This window comes from Mobula hypostoma, chromosome 8, assembly GCF_963921235.1.
Source record: "Mobula hypostoma chromosome 8, sMobHyp1.1, whole genome shotgun sequence".
NCBI classification, from domain to species: domain Eukaryota; kingdom Metazoa; phylum Chordata; class Chondrichthyes; order Myliobatiformes; family Myliobatidae; genus Mobula; species Mobula hypostoma.
In genome coordinates, this window is record NC_086104.1 from 68,612,757 (window position 1) to 68,634,964 (window position 22,208).

Sequence of the window (22,208 nt, forward strand, 5' to 3'; positions counted from 1 at the left end):
TATGTAGATTAGCACGCTAATGGAGCACCATAAATTGTGTTAGTGTATCGAATGTAGGGTTGTGGAGGGTAAAGTGGGGAGAATAAATAGGATCAGTGGAAATACTGATAGTCGATTGTCAGAGGCCCAAACAGTCTGTGTCCATGTCATTTGCCTATGATATAGGATGACAGGTTAAAGACCTACTAGCTGTATGTGCATCGATTAAAAGGCAAATTTCCGGGAAAATTAAAGGCGCCTTAAGTCTTGAAGAAATACAGCATTTGTGACCAGGATAGTTTTTGAGAACCTAAAGGCGAGAAGCACACATAAACCGTCCGTAAGCAGATTTCCTCACTAAGTACGCACCTCAATACCAAGGTAGAAGAAAATCTTCGATCCCTAATGTGTGTCTAAGAAGCGTTTCAGTCCCGAATAGCTTAATCCCCCTTTCACCTTAATTCTACATCTCCCTCCCATTCCCCACCCCTCTCCCTCTTTTTCTGCCTTCCTGCCACCATACAATACCCCCTCAATCCAGTTCCAGAAATCTTTCCCAGCGGAAATACAGGGAGAGCCCGCCCGGCTCTCCTGATTGACGTCGCTGCTCGGCAGCGCCGGCCACTGGGCTTCGGACGGCCGTTGTTGTGGGCAGGGCGCGTTGCCGCGCGACTGGCAGCAGATTAGTGCGAGTTATCTCTCCGTACCCCCGCCTCCTTTACCTCCACACGCTCCGCCCCACTCTCCAGTGTGCCCGTCAGTCGGCGCTCCTGGGCCGCGGTTGCAGCCCGGCTCCTGGGCTTAATTATCCCTCCGTTCGGGACGGGCTTCTCCGGTTTTGCGCCTCGTGAGGAGAATGGAGGCGGCGCCGACGCCGCCGGTGTCTTGCGAGCTGTGATGGACGGTTTGCGCGGTGAGTGAGTCGGTGTGAGTGGCCGGCCTTGCACACCCGCGCCTCCGAGTGACGGCGGGGAGGGCGAGCTTTAATCAGCAGGATCGGGCGAGAGTTGCGGCCCGGGTCCAGGTCCAAGGCCGGGCACCCGTCTCCCGAATCCCCCTTGGAGACCTCTTGCACTGGTGAGGGGGGAGCGGAGGAGGGTAAAGGTGTGAGGTGATGAGGATGGACGGGCAGTGTAGAGGATGGTGGGAGGGGTGGGAGATGATTGGGGTCGGATTCTGTTTTGGGGCTTTGGGAAAGCGTCTTGTTTGTCCATGCCTAGGTAGGCGGGGGTAGTGGTGGGTGCATTGTTTATCTTCATTCAGGGCATATTCTTAGCTGGGAAAACAAAGAATCCAACTGACGTTCCCTTACACTTCAACTGTCATTTTTTTTGCGTTTAGCCATGAACGCCTTCTGATTTTTGTGCCGCGATATCTGCATCTTAACTGGTTTGCTTGTTTAGTTTCTTCTCAAATGTTTTTTTTAAAGAAATGTGCATGAAGTACAGAATTAAGCCATTCAGGAAACGCATCTATTCCTACATTTATGTCTTTTTTTTGTGCTGCCTCCCAGCCTTTCATCTATTTCGATCAGTTCTAGCGTTCTATTTTTGTAAAGTTATAATTGAATTGAATTTAAATAAGACGTACTCGTATGTTCTTTTCGCTGCCACGAATAATACATGTAAGATAAAGAGAAAACATTGCACGTGTGATGGATTTTGCCTTCTATATTTCAATTTTATGTTGAGTTCGCAACAAATCGAATATTTAGTACACATGAATGGAAATGAATTACGAGCAGTTGAAAATGGTTCTCAGAAAATAGTTAAAGAATAGTTTTAAAACCAATTTCTTAGTAAACTTCAGCTTGCTGGCAGTATAATAGCATAAAACTCTTCATTTTATTTTAGTCTTGTATCCGTGTATCATTTGTTTCAGTTTCCAGCCCTGATGATTCAACGTCATTTAATCCAAGAGGAATGACTCCGTGAATTGACAGCAATTTCCTGCCACTGTCATGAAGTTTATTGGAGTACTTTGCAAACTATGCTGGGACGTTTCATCCTGTTTCAGATTTTTTTCTAAATGAACGACAAGAAAGAAATGCTATCCTTCATAAAGGATCAACTCTGTTAATTTTTAATCCTTGGAAAACCGAAGTTGTGTATTACATCTGAATCCATCTGACCAAAAACAAAGATAGAATAATCATGGCTTCTGTTTGGAAACGATTACAACGTGTAGGAAAACATGCATCCAAATTCCAGTTCGTGGCTTCATACCAAGAATTAATGGTGGAGTGTACAAAGAAATGGTAAGTGTAATAATTTTATTTTTGCATTACTATGTAAATAGCAATGTTGACAAGCAGCCATTGCTTCCTGTGGTAATGATGTGATCAATTGTCATCAAAGCCTTTCTTATTTGATGAGGAATGGGCATGAGTTTAGAAATCTCAGCTGTTCTATGAGAGTTGAAAGGGATAATTGCATTTTATTCAGGGCATGAATGGGATTTGTATCGTGAGTAGAGATGGGTCAGATTTTTGACATTTAGAGATGATGTGCAGAACAGGTCTTTCCACCCATCAGGCTATGCTGCTCGGCATCCCACTGATTTAACCCTAGCCTAATCGTAGGACAATTTATAATGATCAGTTAACCTACTAACTGGTTTGTGTTTGGACTGTGGGAAGAAACCAGAGCACCTGGAGGAAATCCAGGAGCACATGGGAAGAAAAGTGCAAACTTGCTTACAGGGATTCTGGAATTGAATTCTGACACCCCAGCTGTATTACATTAATCACTATGCCATCATGGTGACCTTCATTCTACAGATTTTGAATGCATTTTATTTGATTTTGTTTATAACTAGTTATGGAAAGGTACCGTCGTAAAGAGGGATTCAATTCACAGCTTCTCCTTGATTCCAATACTGTAACAGTAATACCATTATTATTTGTCATGGAACTTTGTAAATATTTAATGAGCCATGCTACTCATCTGGCAATGTTTTAAGAGTCAACATCTTTTTGCATTTATCTTCCCTCCAAGAGTGGGGGCAAGAATAACGCTAGGGCCAGTGAAACAGCAAAAACAGGCAAGTGTTGATGCAAAATAAATGGTTCTGCTGTAGTGAGTATTTGAGAAGCAGATTTTTTTTGCTCTTTTGAAATTAGGCGAATTTTTCAAGAAGGGAAAGGTGCAGGGTTATCAGGCAAGAGTTAGGAGTTGAATTAACTTTTGATTGTAATAACAAAAAAAATGATAATTTGCCAAGCGTGTCTGATTCCATAACAACAGGAGATGGAATACTATTCATCTTGATGTTGTGTTGTCATGGATCTTAGATTAATGTACCACAAAAAAACCTTTTGAAGGTCATTTTCTTTGAGACTAGCCAGTGGCTAGACATCTTATCTTGGAGCAAGTAAGTTGAAACAGAAGATAGAACAGTATACACATTACTGTTTACAAATCAGGGAGCTGCACAAGACAGTGAAAGGAAGATTCATATTGACAGCCTCTGCATTGTTTCAAAGCCAGGAGTTCTTAATGTCTCTGTGTAATGAGACTGTTGGAGATGAAAATGTACTGATGCTCCTCAACTTGCTTGGCTCTGCAAGTGTGTTTCATCCAGCTCTTTGAACTATGTGTGAGTTTGAGGTATAAACATATAGATCAATGGATTGATAAGCTAATGTTGGTATTTAGAATAGGTAACTGCTGCCAGAACTGTGGAGGACTGGCGTGCTAGAATATTGTGAATGCTCAATGTAATGTTTTCTAATTGCTTATTCTTATTACAGTATATATCAACCCAGAATAGTGACACTTAACTTGATTAAAATGTAAGTATGATTCACACTTTGTCATCATAGTTTCCTGGAATAAAATCCCCTCGGACAACTGATGGAACTTGAAGCAAAATGCTGCTGATGCCAGAATCAGAAATCAAACAGACGATATTGTAAGGGGCAGATTAGTCAGTACAACAAATGGGAGCTGAGGTTAGACTATTTTGCCCATCATAGGGTTCTGGTCTCTCAAGCCAAATTAACTAAGGTAATGATTTATCTAATCTTGACCTCAAAACCACATTCCTGCTTGTCTCCAATATCCTTGACTCCCTTGTAATTCAAATGATTATCAGTCTCTACCTTCTACATATACAGCATCTTCACCCACAGCTCTTCGGAATGGAGTATTATAATAATTCAAGGGAAGAAATTTATCCTCGCTTTTATCTGAATTGAATGATCTTTCATTCTGAAACAATCCTGGGTGGTCTTGGTATCCCCTTTCAGAGAAACATTCAGCCTATTGGTCCCTTTGGAATTTTATATATTTCAATAAGATCACCTCCCTTTCCTTGTACTGTTTTTCATACTGATTCATCCTGCTCAACCTTTCTTTATGTCATCCTCAGGAATTAACGTGGTGAACCATCTCTGCACTGCCTCCAAAGCAAGTACATCTTTCTTTAACGTAGGGACCAAAACTGTTTGCAGCACTTTAGCTGTTGTCTCAGCAGCACTGTGTAAAATTACATCAAATCTTCCCTACTCCTTACTCTTAAAAAGCAAATATTTATGTTCTATTAGCTTTCATAATTACTTGTGACCACATCCCATATTTTTCATGTTTCAGGTACTTCGACCACCAATACCTAATTTTGAACTCTAATTTCATTTAAATAACTTGCTGCTGCTTCTTCCATCCTTCCGGATTAGATGACCTCAGGTTTTCTCAGACTTGTACACTATCTGCTTGCTACTGTCTCTGCCTCTGCCTAGCTGTATTTCCTTTACAGGCCCTCCGAATCCTCCTCACAACTTGTGAATCAACCCATTTTTGTATCGTCAGCACTGTGCCATGCTGGCAGACCTGCTGAGTATTTCCAGCACTTTCTGTTGATCCTTTAAACTGTGACTGCCAGAAATACAGAAATTGATAATAAAAGCTATTGTGGTCTTTTTAAAAGATGTTGAAGCTTGGCACAGTTTATAGCTCTAAAACACTACTGTAAAAACTTTCACTGTGACTAATTGTATTTACTCATGCAAATTTATAAAACCAAGCATTTTATCCCTGCATTAATATGTATACTTATAAGAATATAATCAATGACAGGAACAGGGCTATTCAGTAAAATCTAACAATTTTCTGAGATAACTACACTTTATCACACCATTCAGTTATACAGTATATTTGTAATTGGGTAAAGATTATTTTACAGATACAGTATTTTCTATATTGCTGGAACTCAAAAGCATAAAATTAGTCGAAAGGTAATCTAGTTATTCAGGATGTTTATGTGTATCCATTGTTCTAAACAGCTTGTGGGAACAATGAGATTACTGCCTGATTGTGAACATTCTGATACTAGCTACTGCCACAAAATTTTCATTCAAGGGATTAGTGGTCTCTTGAAAACCCAGAGTGTTTTCAAGAATTGAATACAGTCTGAAGACATTTATCATACATATTTCTTAAAAGGCACTTTGGATTTTTTTTGCATTACATTTGGAAAATCCAGCATCCCAGATCTATGTTGTGTCATAGGAAATATTTTGTGGTTTGCTGCAAAATAAAAATTATAATTATGAAGACAAGAAAAGATGGGCCAGCTGATGAATTAGAACAGATTCTTCAAAATGATTACAATAGGTTTATCAGAAATGTTTATCAGTTAAGCAAATATGTAGTAGAACATGTTGTAGCTATGAAATTAATTATCAATTTTTCTTTGTTATGAAAGCATTTTATCATTCTCATGGATTTGCATTATTCTCCTTTGTGTTGACTGACACCGCTTCCCTTGCAGTTTAAATGTGTAATAGTGTCTGTTGCAAGTTAATTGGAAGGCTTATGTGACTTTAGCAAGAAAACTCTTGCTGTGAAGAAGTTTTTTTTTATAAAGCACACCTTTTTAATAGGTGACCATTTGAGTTTGGCATTTTGAATGTTGATCTTCATAGTCTTTCCTAATGTATGCAACACTCAGTGAAATGGTAGTTCTATACAATCAATGGTCATAATCCCATCTGAAATGTTATAATAGGGTAATACACTAATGAGTAACCAATATGCAAATTTTAAGCTAAAAGTACAAGAGAATTTAGGATTGTAAGTACACCATTCTTTAAGATCGTTGTGTAATGTGAATGACTGAAAATGAATCATAATATGGAGTGTATTTTAATGATGTATGTTTGGTATAATTACATATAGTTAAGGTTTTTGTACCTTTCATCTCCTCATTGACATGCTATATTTTAGTGTTATTACCTGCAAACTAATGAACACTTTTTATGTATGTATGAGAAATGTCAAACAAATATATAGGACTAGAAATACTCAAAATCATGTTTTTACTTAAAAAGTTAAGTTTGATTTCTATTTTTTCGTACCTTTTGATCCAAGGTCATCAATGTGAACCATTAAAGTCTGTTTATCGCTCCCCAAGTACTGCCTGACCTGAAGAGTATTTTATTTTCTTGCTTTCATCATGACCAGCAGTATTGACATTAAGGCAGTCAGATCTTTTGTGCATTATAAAGAGTGTGCTATCATTGGTAACAAAATGACCTGGGAATGTTTTCATGCCAGTATCATTGTGCAATATGCTCATTTCATTCTTCTGTTGGTTCCTCGCTTCCTCAACACTACCCGCCCCTCCACCTATCTGTATCATCTGCAAACTTGGCCACAAAGCCATCAATTCTGTCATCCCAATTCATTGCCATATCATGTGAAAATAAGCGATCCCAATACTGACTCCTGTGGAACACCACTATCCACCAGCAACCAACCAGAATAGCCCTTTTTTATTTTCACTCTTTGCCTCCTGCTTGTTAGGTAATCTTCTATCCATACTAGTATCCTTCCTGTAATACAATGGGCTCTTTACTTGTTCAGCAGCCTCATGTGTGGCACCATGTCAAAGGCGCCTCTCCTTCGTATATCCTGCCTGTTATTTCCTCAACCAATTTGTCAGACAAGATTTTCCCTTGAGGAAACCATGCTGACTTTGGCCTATTTTATCATGTGCCTTCAGTACCCCAAAACCTCAACCTTGATAATTGACTCCAACATCTTCCCAACCACTGAAGTCAGTCTAACTGGCCTATAATTTCCTTTCTTCTGCCTCCCTCCTCTTCTTAGAGGGGAGTGCAGTTTGCAATTTTCTAATCCTCCACAACCATTTCAAAATCTAGAGATTCTTGAAAGATCATAACTAATACCTTCACAATGTCTTCAGCTACCTCTTTCAGAACCATGGCTTATCTACCTTCTGAACTTTCAGCTTCCCAAACACCTTCTCCTTAGTAATAGCAACAACACTCAGTTTTGCACCCTGATACTCTTGAATTTCTTTGTCCCCATTACTATTTCTTCAGTGTCATTTTCCAATAGTTTGACATCCACTCTCACTTCTTTTACTCTATATATCTGTAAAATATTTGGTATCTTATTATGTTATTGGCCAGTTCCTCTCTCGTGCCTTTAATTCCCTTTCCTCTGTAATACTGGTAAGTCTGACTTCATCTTCTCCCTCTCAAACTGCAGGATGAATTCTGTCATATGATCACTGCATCCTGAGGGTTCCTTTATCTTAAGCTCCCTCATGAAATCTGGTTTATTACACACTACCCAATATAGAATTGCCTTTCCCCTAGTGGCCTCAACCCCAGGAACCCATCTCATAAGCATTTTGTGAATTCCCTCTCTTGGGATCCAGCACCAATCTGATTTTCAGAATCTACTTGCATATTGTAATTCCCAATGACTATTGTAGCATTGCCCTTGTTATCTGCCTTTTCTATTTCCCCATTGTAATTTATATCCCACATCCTGGCTACTTTCGGAGGCCTATATAAAACTCCCATCAGGTTGGGTGATCCTTACGGTTTGGTGTCCAATACACAGGGGCATCATTCCCATGCTCCTTTGAGACAAACCAGGGCCCTGTAGCTTCACTGGATGATTTATTGTGCTACAATACAATATTTCAAAAAAAAAAGTGAATTAAGTATGTTATGTATTGTTATGCATATACCCAGTAGTCCAAAAAATGTACCAGTTTTGTGGCAACAAATTTGTGGCATTAACAGATTTTAAGAATTCTAGCTTTCATTAAAAATTGAGGTCAGGAGGCTCATTGAGTCACTGTCAGTTCATTTGAAGATGAACTGAGTTAGTTAGACTTAGCTGTGTTTTCCTTTTGGTCTTGTTCATACCTTCTTGGGAAGCCTAGCAAAGACAATTTAGGTGCTTTCTTTTGGACTAGGTATCATGACTGAGTTTGCTATTGAGTTAATGGGAAAGATTCCATGGCTTTATCTTGAAGAAGGACAGTAGTATAATTCTCAGGATTATAACCTATATTGAGCTCTCTCTTAATGTGACTGAAGCAGATTCTCCAATTTTAATGTTAAAGAAAAGCATATGAGTAGGACCAGGGAGAGTTTCTGCGCCTTATTTTAAAAAATCAAGTAAGCTTGAATTACAATTAATACAATGGAGCTGGAGAATCTTAGCACCTCAGGTAGCCTTTATGGAGGGAAATAGTGTTTCAGGCTATGACTCTTCACTGGGACAGGAAAGAACGGGGAAATAGCTGGTAGAAAAAGGTGAGGGAAAGGGGTGGAGCGAGAGCTGGTGGTCCCAGTCACACCCCCCCCCCCACCTGCCAATTACCATTCTCATCTGGATCCACCTATCTCCTGCCAGGTTTTGCTTCATTCCTTCCCCCCACCTTTAAATACTGTCTATCTCTGATCTTCCTTTCCAGTCCTGATGAAGGGTATTGATTTGAAAAGTCAATTGTCCATTTCCCTCCATAGATGCTGTCTGACCTGCTGAGTTCCTCCAGCTCCTTTATGTTAGTCATGATTTTCAGCATCTGTAATATCTTGGGAATTATAATTAGTTTTTCAATAAATAATGCTATGAAACAGAGCTTTGCCTTTTGCCTTGTTGGATATTTTTATTTTCAAAGCTGGTGTAATTTTTTTTTTGGTTTTTGTAAGCTTTCATCATACAGAGTGAGTGAACCGAAAAATGCACTAATACAAACATCAAGCAGAACGCTAGTTTTCACAATCCCACAAAGGGTTTGGGAATAGAAAACATAACTTAAAAATGCAAAACTTTCTGGAGCAAATTGGGAAAATTTCTATGTGCAAGGTCTGTAAGAAGTTTGGAATTCTTCCACAAGTGATAATCAACAGTCTGTTTTTAATTTTAAGTTTTGAGAGCGCTATGTTTTGTTTTTCAGAGGGTTAACATAATTATCATAGGGTTAGCTGGGAGTTGCTGGAAAAATTTATATTCACTTATTTCGGAGAGGTTATTCACTTTGTTGGCATGCCTAACACTAGGCTTTCGAATGAGGCACACTATTCTGATCTCAAGTCATGCCATTCAAAGATTTTCTCAAAACTACCTTGGAAAAAGTATCAAGTCTTTATCAACTCAGGAATTCCTGACCCTTGATTATTCCAAATGAAGAAAGATGTTAAGAAAATTGAGAAAATCAAGTTTAGAACAGGCCTTTTGGTTCATGGTGTCTGCACTATGCTAGGTTAAATCAAATTTCTTTAATCTGCACTGATTCATATCTCTCCATTCCTTGAACATTTATGTATCTGTCTAACAGCTACTTAAACACCACTGTTGAATCTTCCACTGCTGCTGTTGGTAGCCCATTCTGGAATATACCAAAAGCCCCACACATTTCCTTTTGACCTTTCCCCTGCCTGCCTTTAAACAGATGTCCTCCAGTACTTGACATACCTACTCTGGCAAAGAGACTCTGTCTATCCTATCTATGCTTCTCATAATAACTTTATAAACCTATCGAGTTTCCAATGTTCCAGAGAGGGGGGAAAAAAACAAGTTTGCCTGACCACCCCTTGCAGCTCATATCATCTAATTCAGCCAGGACCTCAGTAAAACGGTTCTGGACCCTTTTCATAGTTTTAACATCCTTTCTGTATTGTGGCAAAGAATTGTGCACAGTACTCTGAATGTGGCTTAATCAATATTTTACAACTACAACATGATTTTCTTATTCTTGTACTCCATGGCCCAATCAGAGAAGACAAGCATGCCACCTCTACCACCCTATGTATTTGTGTTCGTGTGGCCTCTTTCAGGGAGCTATGTACTTGGATTCCAGCATCCCTCTGTATATTGATACACTGTACATGGGCATTGTGAATAACTGTATACTTTCCTCTTACATTTGATCTCCCAAAATGCAACACTTCACATTTGCTTGGATTAATTTTCATTTGCCATTTCTCTGCTCGTAGCTGTAATTGAACTGTATCATTTGATAGGCCTCTACAATGTTCACAACTTCACCAATCATTGTGTCATCTTTAAACTGACCAAATATCCCATCAACATTTTCATCAAAGTCATATTCACAAACAATAAAGGTTATGTACCACGTCCTGGACCTCCATCCAGAATAAGACTCATTGGCCACTATCTTCTGTTCTATGGGCAAACGCATTCTGAATCCAAACTATGAAGTCATTGTAGATCCCATGCATCTTAATCTTCTTGAGCATTCTACCATGAGGAATCTCATGAAGTACTTTTCCATGCAGACAACATCCAAGGCCCTACCTTCATCAATGATCTTTGTCACTTTCTCATAAAAACTCAAATCACGTTTGTAAGCCATGTCTTGTCTTGCACAATGCTTTGCCGACTGCCCAAATATGCCCATGATTTTCCAAATGCGTGTAAATCCTATCCCTGAGTGTCCTCTCCAGTAGCTTCTGTGCCACTGAAGTGAGGCTAGCTGGTATAGTATTTCCTTCCTTGAACAAAGAAATATCATCAGCCACCCTGCAGACCTCTGGATCTCACCTGTTGCTAGTGAGGGTACGTAGATCTTTATCAAGGCCGCAGCAATCTTATCTCTTTTAATAACCTGGAATGCTGCAATCATCTTCTTTGTTTTAAAGTTCCCAAGCACATTGTGCCCTACACTAATCTCACTACCTTCCATATTCTTCTCCCATGTTAAAAACTGCCACGTAAATTTCCTCCTATATCCTTGAGTGGTGCTACCCCCTCCCTTGCTATCTTGTTTTTAATGCACTTGTGCAATTCCTTGGGATTCTCTTTAATTTTACTTGCCAAGGACATTTCATGGCCCTTTTTGGCTACCTTACTCCCCTGCTTTCTTTCCCTTCTTTCCTGCTTCATAACCTCGCTCATCATCCAAGGTTCTCTTACTTTGCCGTCCTTGTCCTACCTCCTTACTTGAAAGTGCCTGTCCTGAGCTCTGATCAGCTGGTCTTTAAACAACTCCCACATGATGGGTATGAACTTGTCCAGTAGTAGCTGCTCCCAGTTAACCTGTCTGTTCCTGTTCATCCTTTTAGACTTAGTTGTCATAAATCCTACTTTCTCATCATCTAACTGCTCTGGTTTCCAAACCCCTGTCACTCTATTTTAAACCCTCCTGAATAACACTGGCAAACCTCCCAGAAAGGATAGTTCAGGTGTAACCCATTCCTCTTGTACAGAAAACATTCAAGTACTGTTAAAATCTGATGAATATACTCACACACATACACAAAACAAAGGAACATGTTTTGTACGTCCGTGGAAAATGGTGTAGGTGATTCAACCCCTTGAACCTGTTAGAACAGAGAACATAGAATAATACAGCACAGCAAAAGACCCTTTGGCCTGTAATGTGCTGAACCTATTAAATTAGTTCACTTTTCTCTTCACCCTACACAATATCCATATCCTTCCATTTTCCTTACATTCGTGTGCTTATCTAAATATCTCTGAGAAGTTCCTAATATAAGGAGGGAGAGAGAAACCGGGGAATTATAGACCGGTTAGCCTAACGTCGGTGGTGGGGAAACTGCTGGAGTCAGTTATCAAGGATGTGATAACAGCACATTTGGAAAGCGGAGAAATGATCGGACAAAGTCAGCATGGATTTGTGAAAGGAAAATCGTGTCTGACGAATCTCATAGAATTTTTTGAGGATGTAACTAGTAGAGTGGATAGGGGAGAACCAGTGGATGTGTTATATTTGGATTTTCAAAAGGCTTTTGACAAGGTCCCACACAGGAGATTAGTGTGCAAACTTAAAGCACATGGTATTGGGGGTAAGGTATTGGTGTGGGTGGAGAATTGGTTAGCAGACAGGAAGCAAAGAGTGGGAATAAACGGGACCTTTTCAGAATGGCAGGCGGTGACTAGTGGGGTACCGCAAGGCTCAGTGCTGGGACCCCAGTTGTTTACAATATAAATGACTTGGATGAGGGAATTAAATGCAGCATCTCCAAGTTTGCGGATGACACGAAGCTGGGCGGCAGTGTTAGCAGTGAGGAGGATGCTAAGAGGATGCAGGGTGACTTGGATAGGTTGGGTGAGTGGGCAAACTCATGGCAGATGCAATTTAATGTGGATAAATGTGAAGTTATCCACTTTGGTGGCAAAAATAGGAAAACAGATTATTATCTGAATGGTGGCCGATTAGGAAAAGGGGAGGTGCAACGAGACCTGGGTGTCATTATACACCAGTCATTGAAAGTGGGCATGCAGGTACAGCAGGCGGTGAAAAAGGCGAATGGTATGCTGGCATTTATAGCGAGAGGATTCGAGTACAGGAGCAGGGCGGTACTACTGCAGTTGTACAAGGCCTTGGTGAGACCACACCTGGAGTATTGTGTGCAGTTTTGGTCCCCTAATCTGAGGAAAGACATCTTTGCCATAGAGGGAGTACAAAGAAGGTTCACCAGATTGATTCCTGGGATGGCAGGACTTTCATATGAAGAAAGACTGGATGAACTGGGCTTGTACTCGTTGGAATTTAGAAGATTGAGGGGGGATCTGATTGAAACGTATAAGATCCTAAAGGGATTGGACAGGCTAGATGCAGGAAGATTGTTCCCGATGTTGGGGAAGTCCAGAACGAGGGGTCACAGTTTGAGGATAGAGGGGAAGCCTTTTAGGACCAAGATTAGGAAAAACTTCTTCACACAGAGAGTGGTGAATCTGTGGAATTCTCTGCCACAGCAAACTGTTGAGGCCAGTTCATTGGCTATGTTTAAGAGGGAGTTAGATATGGCCCTTGTGGCTACAGGGGTCAGGGGGTATGGAGGGAAGGCTGGGGCGGGGTTCTGAGTTGGATGATCAGCCATGATCATAATAAATGGCGGTGCAGGCTCGAAGGGCCGAATGGCCTACTCCTGCACCTATTTTCTATGTTTCTATGTTTCTATATCTGCCTCCATCACCACCCCTGGCAGTGCATTCCAGACATCTACCACTGTGCAAACATGAGGAAATCTGCAGATGCTGTGTGTTACCTACCACTGTGTATATATTTAAAAAAAACAATTTGCCCCTCAAGTTTCCTTTGAATTTACTCCTTGTTCACCATGTGCTCTGGTATTAGTCACTTCAAGATACTGTCCACCTGTGACTCTCACGATCTTTTAAATCTTTATCAGATCTCTCCTCAGCCTCTGCTGCTGCAGAGAAAATAACGCAAGTTTGTCCAACCTCTCATTATAGCACATGCCTTCTAATCCAGGCAGCATCCTAGGAAACCTGTTCTGCACCCTCTCCAAAGCCTTTACTTCCTTCCTATGATGGGGTGAACGCTTTAATCCTACTTGACAAAGACTTTTCATGGCCCCTCCTGGCTTTCCAAATTCCCCTCTTGTTATTTTGACTTCTTTATAATCCTCAAAGGCTCTGTTTGATTCTAGCTGCGTAAGCTTTACATACTTTTCCTTTTTCTTCTTGACTAAATTCATCACCTCCCTCAACAACCAAGGTTCTCTTATCTTGGCAACCTTGTCCTTTCTTCTGACCGGAACATACCTGTCCTGTATTCTGTGCAATACGCAGGCAGATTAAGTAAATGTATAAAAACAATGGGATTGTTGTCATGTGGGACTTAACCCCCCCCCCGATATAAACTGGTATGCCGTGGCTAGTGATTAGGAAGGCAAATGTTATTTAAATTTCTATTATGAAAGTATTTGAATATACCATAAACCTTGATGTGATCACACTGGAATTATTGTGATCAGTTTTGGTCTCGACTACAAAAGAATGTATTTACGGTCCACTGGGTACATCTAATGTTCACAAAGCAACTGCAAGAACACTCTGGAGCTCAGAGGGATGAGAGGGGATCTTACTGAATCTTAGAAGTTCTCTTTTGGGCTGGGGTTAAGATGATCTTTCTTCATGCAGTGGTTGATGGAATTCTTACCCTGCAGGGCTGTGGAGGTGAAATGATTGCGTTCATTCAAAACAGTGATATTTTTCTTTTTAAAAAAAAAATCGAGATCTGAGGGCAGTGCAGGAAAATGGCATCTCAGAAGTAGTCAGCTATGATCTCGATAGATGGTAAAACACACTCAAAAGGCCAAGTGAACTACTGCTGCTTCTGTTTCTTATGTTAGCATGTCCTGTTTAGGATGCATTCTCCAAAAATGAGAACAAAACTGGTATACTTCTGGGTCATTTCAAAATTTACACTTTTCAAAGAGCTCAGAGCTGGTAAACAAGCATAACAGAATTCAGATGAACATAGACAGGGCAGGTCAAGGTGGATTAGTTAAAATGCTGAGAAATAGGATTCATTTCGGTAAGAAAATTGAGAGATACAGGTTTCCCCCGCCATCCGAAGGTAGAGTGTTCCTATGAAATGGTTCGTAAGCCAAAATGTCGTAAAGCGAAGAAGCAATTACCATTTATTTATATGGGAAAATTTTGTGAGCGTTCACAGACCCAATAATAATCTACCAAATCATGCCAAATAACACATAAAATCTAAAATAACAGTAACATATAGTAAAAGCAGGAATGATATGATAAATACACAGCCTATATAAAATAGAAATACTTTTCCACAATCATTACTGAACTGTTCTCCGCAGTGAAAATCTCACGCAAGCGCCGTCGGCAGAAAATCTCACGCAAGCGCTGTTGGTAAGAACACTCTTTCCAGTAACCTTTAAGCTATGAAGCTGCCAAATCATACCAAATAACACATAAAAATACACAGCCGATATAAAGTAGAATGTATGTACAGTGTAGTATCACTTAGCGGAATTGGGACAGCGCCGAGCAACTGATGATGGTATGCTAGGCTGAGTCGGAGTTTGGGTGGTGCAGTGGCCCCCCAGCCTCCAGGCCGCCGAGTGATACATTGCCGCGAAGGATGCAGGGGTCCAGTGGTAGCTGGGAGGCACACAGCACATCTTTAAGAAAAAAGCTGAAATAAACAAGCTAATTAATTAGGTGCCGCCCGCCACGTAATTGTCGGCCCAGATTAGTGCCAATTTCCGATTGCGTTGTCTCTGATCTGGGCCGACAATTACGTATCGGCGGCACCTAATTAATTAGCATGTTTATTTCGGCTTTTTTCTTAAAGATGTGTTGTGTGTGTCCTGGCTGCCGTTGCATTTTCTGCAAATCGGTATCTGTCCATGGCCTGGGGGTTGGGGTGGTGGGACACTGGTGTGTCATCTCGTCGTCTCTTTCCATTAGAGCAGGCAGCTCATCTTCTCCTATGTCTGCCTGCCCCGATGTCAAAGATTGAGGTTCGTCGTCTGCTGTGGCTGATGTGGAAGGCTTGCTTGACTACTGAGCCTCGCGCGTTTTTCTATCACACAGTTCTTTAATAAGGACTCAAACCATCCTGCAAATATCTCCTAAACCGATGTACCCTTTCAAAATTAAAGTCGTACTTTATCATTACTCATTCGGTTTGGATTGTTATCCTTTTTTTTTCCAATTGCATCAGCTCTTCATCTATCAGTTCTTGGTGATGGGATGCCAAAGCCTCTTCAACATCATGTTCGTCAGCTTCCACAAGCCAAACTCATGTTGTACTTACTTCGTTCACCACGATCAAAATGCTTAATTATGGCTAGTTTTACGCTAAGTGTAACACCCTTACGAGCTCTTTTCGGCTTTTCCAATACCTTAGAACTCCTCTTGCAAACGGCTGCTCACAGGCACGTGTTTCAGCAATGCCGGTGAGAATGCCATTCCAAATCCAGGGGAGAGCGGCTGCTCGTGGCGTGCGCTGCCTTTTATCGCGCACTGAATTTTTTTTCGTAACAGTGAAAACACCTTCTGAAAGCGAAAACAGGGTAGTAATGTAGGTGTTTCGTGACAGTGAGGTTTCGTAAAGCGAACGTTCGAAAAGCAGGGGACACCTGTAATGGAATCCAAATGGTACAAATTCCTGACGAAGGGTCTCGGCCCGAAACGTCGACTGTACCTCTTCCTAGAGATGCTGCCTGGCCTGCTGCGTTCACCAGCATTTTGTGTGTGTTGCTTGAAATTCCAGCATCTGCAGATTTTCTCGTGTTTGCGGTACAAATTTTTATAAAGCTTAGGAGTTACATGCATGCACACCTTCAGGCACTTTATGACGGGAGAAGTTGTGGTTCATTTTCAGAGAATCATATGGGATCTTGGTTGATAAAATAATTATTCTATAAAACCATGACAGTTATTCCAAACATACAGTGTCAGAGGTATATGTATAACCAGCTTGGGTGTCTAAGACTTTTGCACAGCACTGTAGTAATTTTATGTAATGCACCATAGAGCTGCCACAAAAAATAAACAAATTTCAGGACATGAGTGGTGATAGACCTGATTCTGATATGGGTCTCTACTGTGGACTGAGAGTGGGAAGGAGGCAGGAAGAGGGGAATCATGGTTGAGAAAAGGGAAAGGGAGAGGAGGAGATAGAGCGGGAAACACCAGAGAGATATTCTGTAATGATCAATAAACCAATTTTTGTTTGAACTCAAATGATTTTGCCTGGTGTCTCTAGGCTGGGTGTGTTTGCACAATGCCACTCGCTGCCACCTGTCCCAAACTCCTCCCAAGTTGCTCTGCCCTCGTCATTCCCAACATCCTTGCTCTCGCCAGATTTACAAATTCACTCTCTGCTCCATGTTGACAAATGCAGTACTGTGCAAAAATCTAATGCACCCTAGCTATATATGTATGCACCCAAGACCTTTGAACTGTACTGTTTATATTAAACACTGCTAGCTTCTTTTTGCAATACAGTGGCCAATTCTGGGCACCAAATATTTGGTAAGTGCAGAAGAGTTTTACCAGAAAGGTGCCTGAGATGCTGTACTTCAATTAGGTAAAGTGACCAGGTGTGTAGTAATTAAGGTAAGGGAATTCAGGGATGGGAACTGCAGGGTGGTAGGCGGGGGGTTGGTGGTGTAGAATGCAATGTCATTGCTTGGCAGATCAGCTCCAAATTGTGCACCATGTCAGTTTGGAAATGTATCACTGTCCCCTCATCATTGCAAGGTCTGCGTATTTTTTTTTACTGAGATACAGCATAGAACAGACCCTGGCAGCCCTTTGAGCCATGCCGCCGGGCAACTCCCGATTTAATCCTAGCCTAATCTTCGGACAATTTCTAGTGATCAATTAACCTACTAACCTGTATGTCTTTAGACTATGGAAGAAACAGAGCACCCAGAGGAAACCCACATGGTCGCGGGGAGAACGTACAAACTCCTTACAGACAATGATGGGAATTGAACCTGGGTTGCTGGTACTGTAAATCATTGTGCTAACCACTACTGTGCATCCTAAAGCACTCAACCTAATAGCAATGTGAGAGTACCTTCATTAGTAGGATTGCAGCAGTTCATGAAGGTGGTTCCCCACTATATTCCCAGGTGTACTTGAGGTTGGAGAGTAAGTACTGTCCTTGCCTAAAACCTGAAAATGATTCCAACAGTGCTTGTGAAAAGGTTAAGAAAAAATTTAAGGTTTGTTCAAAGCCTTCAAATTCAGCAAAGCTAATGTTGGTATTTCAAGGATATATAGTTGAAGTAAAGATGTAAGAGCTGACGTAAGAAAGCCTTTTTTAATGCAGTGAGCCCTGATCTGGAATGTACTATTTGAAATAAATTATCTTCAGAAAAAATTGAGCAAAAGCAGGGGCAAGTTGATGTACTCATTGACAGCTTTGAGTGCTGCAGTAATATTATATGCTTTTCAACTTTACTTGAGATCTTTCTGGATAATTCATACACTGCAGTACTCCCAGATCCAGTTGTTTGGATGGGGAGGGTTTACTTTGCTGGACCCCAGACCCCAATGGTGGCTTGATTACAGGGCTCTGAATGGTGCAAGAAAACCCCATGCTTCAAACTCCACAGAGTGTGACAGACAACAAAGTTCTGTTCTGAGCTGATATATGTACTCTATTAAAATGAACTAATATAAATGTTTATATACAGAAAAGAATCTTAAAGCAAAATCTGTACGTTTTTGAATATCGCAGTAATCAGATGCACAATCAGAATGCTTTTTCTAACCTCTCCTGCAGATCATATTGAAACACTTTACCAGCTAAGTTCGTGATTTCTACATTTGACTATTGTAGAATTCCTGGACATGTTGGCAAATGAAGCAGAAAAAGCTGGTAGTTCTGTTTGGAATGACTCACATTTACCACCAAAATGCAGCCATTTCTCACAGCTGAACTTCCAAGGCTGACAGTTGATTTTTTTTTTTTGGCTGTGTAATTTTATTGGCCATGCAAGTCCATCTTTGTGCCTAACTTTATTATTACAGAATTCAACATCTTTCAGACATTTTGAGACCCACAGGTTTTTCCTGCCTTTGTTACTACTCCTCTTGCATTTCCGTCTCTCCTCTTCAATGCCGATGGTTATTACGAGGTGAGTGTTTGTTCTAGAAGTCATTTCCCCTTTTGTTATGCCCAAGTACTATATAATTATAGGCAGCTGATTGTTGAAGTCCGCATTCTCTGGTGTGACCGATATTACGTGCACTGTTGCGGATCCAAATTATGCTTGCTGTATAATCCTAGCCAATGATTCTGCCAATTTCTCACTCGTATATGTTTTATGTTAGATTAAGTTTAGTTATGTTTAATACTCTTTAGCTGTCCTGCATTGTAGATTGAAGGTTTTATCGACTTAATGCAGAGTTCCTTTTTCCTTGACTTTGCACTTGAGGATTGCTAAGGCTTCATTCAGTGCTACTTGACTGGTGCAGTTGAAGGGGAATAGAAAGCAACAGGGGAATCTAATTTAGATGAAGGAACAAAATTGTTCCAATGTTCATTTATTTTATAGAATATAAAAAGAATCCCTTTTATGTGGAGAAAAAATACATTCGATCAAGTTTGAGCACCCATTACTTTTCGAGGAGACGAAAGGCCATAGTTACTGTCTGTCAATTGAATATATTCAAAATGATGGAGGAACTCAGCAGGTCAGGCAGTATCTATGGAAAAGAGTATAGGTCCTGCAGAAGGGTCTTTGCCTGAAATGTCAACTGTACTCTTTTCCATAGATGCTGCCTGACCTGCTGAGTTCCTCTAGCATTTTTTTGCGTGTTGCTTGGATTTCCAGCATCTGCAAATTTTCTCTTGTCTGTAATTACATATATTGCTTATATTCATCATGATGATCAAGAACGTGTGGGATATTACTAAAATATATCTGGTGTTTGTAAATACTTGCCAGGTCAGCCAGCACCTATGGAGAGGGTAATGCAGGTGAACATAAAATTGGCCAGAGCTTTAGTCATCTAAAAGCAGGGGCAAAAGTAATAGTCCTTCCAATGCTTAAGTGTTCTGTGAATGAATGGAAAACAATTATACAGGGTTCTTTGATAGCGTGTGAGCTTCACCATCATTATCTAAATACAGCTGGCACCTTGTATCAATATTGCTTGGAAATAAAAGATGTATTCTATAATGTGTGAATATATTGCCTGTTATTTAACCTTCATTTTTGGTGTTTGTGCTGTCTTCAGAATTAATTAATAGAATTCTGCTATTAAAAGGTTCAAGGATCAAAGGTCCAATTTAATGTCAGAGAAATGTATACAATATACATCCTGAAATGCTTTTTCTTCACAAACATCCACGAAAACAGAGAAATGCCCCAAAGAATGAACAACAGATAAACATAAGGACCCCGAATTCCCCCCCCCCAGCTCCCCTCCCTCCCGTGTGTAAGCGGCAGCAAGCAGCAACGCTCCCTCCCCGGGCAAAAGAAAAGTAGCAAGCATCGGCACCATCACCAAACACTCGAGCAAAGCGATCGCAAATACACAGACTTGCAGTTACCTCAAAGACTTGGCGTTACACCTGGCACTCGACATACTGCAGGTACTCTCTTTCCCTAATAGGGGGGAAGAAGGTGTTGTCTTGTTTTCCCCAGTGAGCGGGGAGACATACTGACAACTCACTGGTTTATGATGTTAAAAGATGTTGCTGCAAAAAATTTACTACTTGTATCATTTGGTATGGCCTTTTAAAATTGCTCTATAAGTTTAGTATTGAAGCTACCTCAGCAGATTAAAGCAGTTTATTGCTGGAACCAGAGGAGCAGGCTAAGGTGATCTGAGTGATTCGTGAAAGATCATTACTAGTACTTCCACAACCTCTTCAGCTACCTCAATGTCAACTCTTGCCTTTTTTTTTCTTTATATATCCTCAATATTATTGGCTAGCTTGCCTTCATATTTCATCTTTACTCCCCTAATTGCTTTATTAGCTTCCGCCTACTGGTTTTTAAAAGTTTCCCAATCCTCTAACTTCATACTACTTTTTGCAATATTGTATGCCTTCTCTTTTGCTTTTTATGCTGTCTTTGATTTCCCTTAACAGCAATAGTCATCTTCCCTTTGGAATGAATTTTTAGAGTGAAGCCATCGGGGACTGAAGCCCAATGGCTTCACCATTCTCTGCAAAAACAAGACAACTGAGCCTTTTAAAGGTAGAGGAGGTAGAGTATGTGATTAGCTCATCATGTTTATGATTAACTCATCATGGTGCACAGACATGATGGTTCTGTCTCAATTCTGCTCACCCAGCCTGGAATATCTAGTGGTCAAGTGGTGTCCATTTTATCTGCTGAGAGAATTTTCTGCATTCACTGTGGTAGCGGAGTACATTCCACTGCTGACAAATGTCAGGCAGGCACAGGAGGAGCTCAGCATTGATCAGCAGTCATGAAACAGCATATCTGGGCGCCTTCCCTATTATTACGGCAGATTTCAACCAGGCAAGCTTGAAGAAGTCTTTGAACGACTACCAGAAACATATCACCTGTGAAACTCGAGGATCCAACACACTTGACCACAGTGATATAACAATCAAGATTGCCTACTGTGCCATCCTACACCCATACTTTGGATAATCCAATTACCTGGCTGTACTTCTGCTCTTGGCGTACAGGCAGAGACTAAAGGTCACAGCACCAGTGGTGAGGACCGAGAAGATATGGTCAATGGAGGCGGAAGAGTTTTGAGTCGGTGGACTAGATAATATTCAGGGATTCATCTTCAAATCTGAATGAATACACCACAGTTGTCACTGACTTCATCAAGACCTGTGTGAATGAATGTGTGCCTTCAAGGACTTCCTGGACAGATCCAAACCAATAGCCCTGGCTGAATGAAGAGATTCATAGTCTTCTAAGGCTATATCTGTGGCATTCAAGACTGGTAATCCAGAACAGTACCAGAGGTCCAGCTGTGACCTACAGAACAACACACAAAATATGCTGGAGGAATTCAGCAAGCATATATGGGAAAAATGTCCTACTAAAGGGTCTCGGCCTGAAACGTTGACTGTACTTTTTTCCATAGATGCTGCCTGGCCTACTGAGTTCCTCTAGCATAATTTGTGTGTATTGCTTGGATTTCTAGCATCTGTAGATTTTCTCTTGTTTGTGACCTACTGAAGGCTATTTTAGGAGTGAAAAATAATTCCATTTGAAGTTAGAGATGTAATTGGATGCACAGCAAGGTTTGCAACCATTATAACTTGCAAGATGAAACCTAACATCATGAATAGTTGTGACGCTTCACTCCCAGGTGATCTTAATGCCTTTTATGCACGCTTTGAAAGGGAGAATAAAGCTACACCTGTCGGAGTCTCTGCAGCATCTGGTGACCCTGTGATCTCTGCCCTGGAGGCTGATGTTAGAACATCTTTCAAGGGGGTGAACCCTCACAAGGCATAAAGCCCTGAAGGTGTAACTGGCAGGGCACTGAAAACCTGTGCCAACCAACTGGCAGAAATATTCAAGGACATCTTCAATCTTTGATTGCTGCAGTTGGATTTTCCCACGTGCTTCAAAAAGGTGACAATTTTATCAGTGCCCAAGAAGAGCATGGTGGGTTGCTTCAATGACTATCGCTCAGTTGTATTCACATTTACTGTGACGAAGTGATGAG

General features: G+C 40.8%; 1 protein-coding gene across 5 annotated transcripts in view; it reads left to right on the forward strand.

The window, feature by feature from the left end:
- The first annotated feature begins 711 nt into the window (after positions 1-711).
- The window catches only part of ehbp1 (EH domain binding protein 1), a 433,955-nt gene continuing 412,458 nt past the window's right edge, over positions 712-22,208 (forward strand). For 4 of the 5 annotated variants that reach the window (XM_063056084.1, XM_063056086.1, XM_063056088.1 and 1 more), the window contains exons 1-2: positions 712-892; positions 1,861-2,236. In XM_063056084.1, the coding sequence (XP_062912154.1) occupies positions 2,133-2,236 (104 nt within the window). In that variant the 5' untranslated portion in view covers positions 712-892; positions 1,861-2,132. The other variant, XM_063056085.1, reaches the window with a different exon arrangement.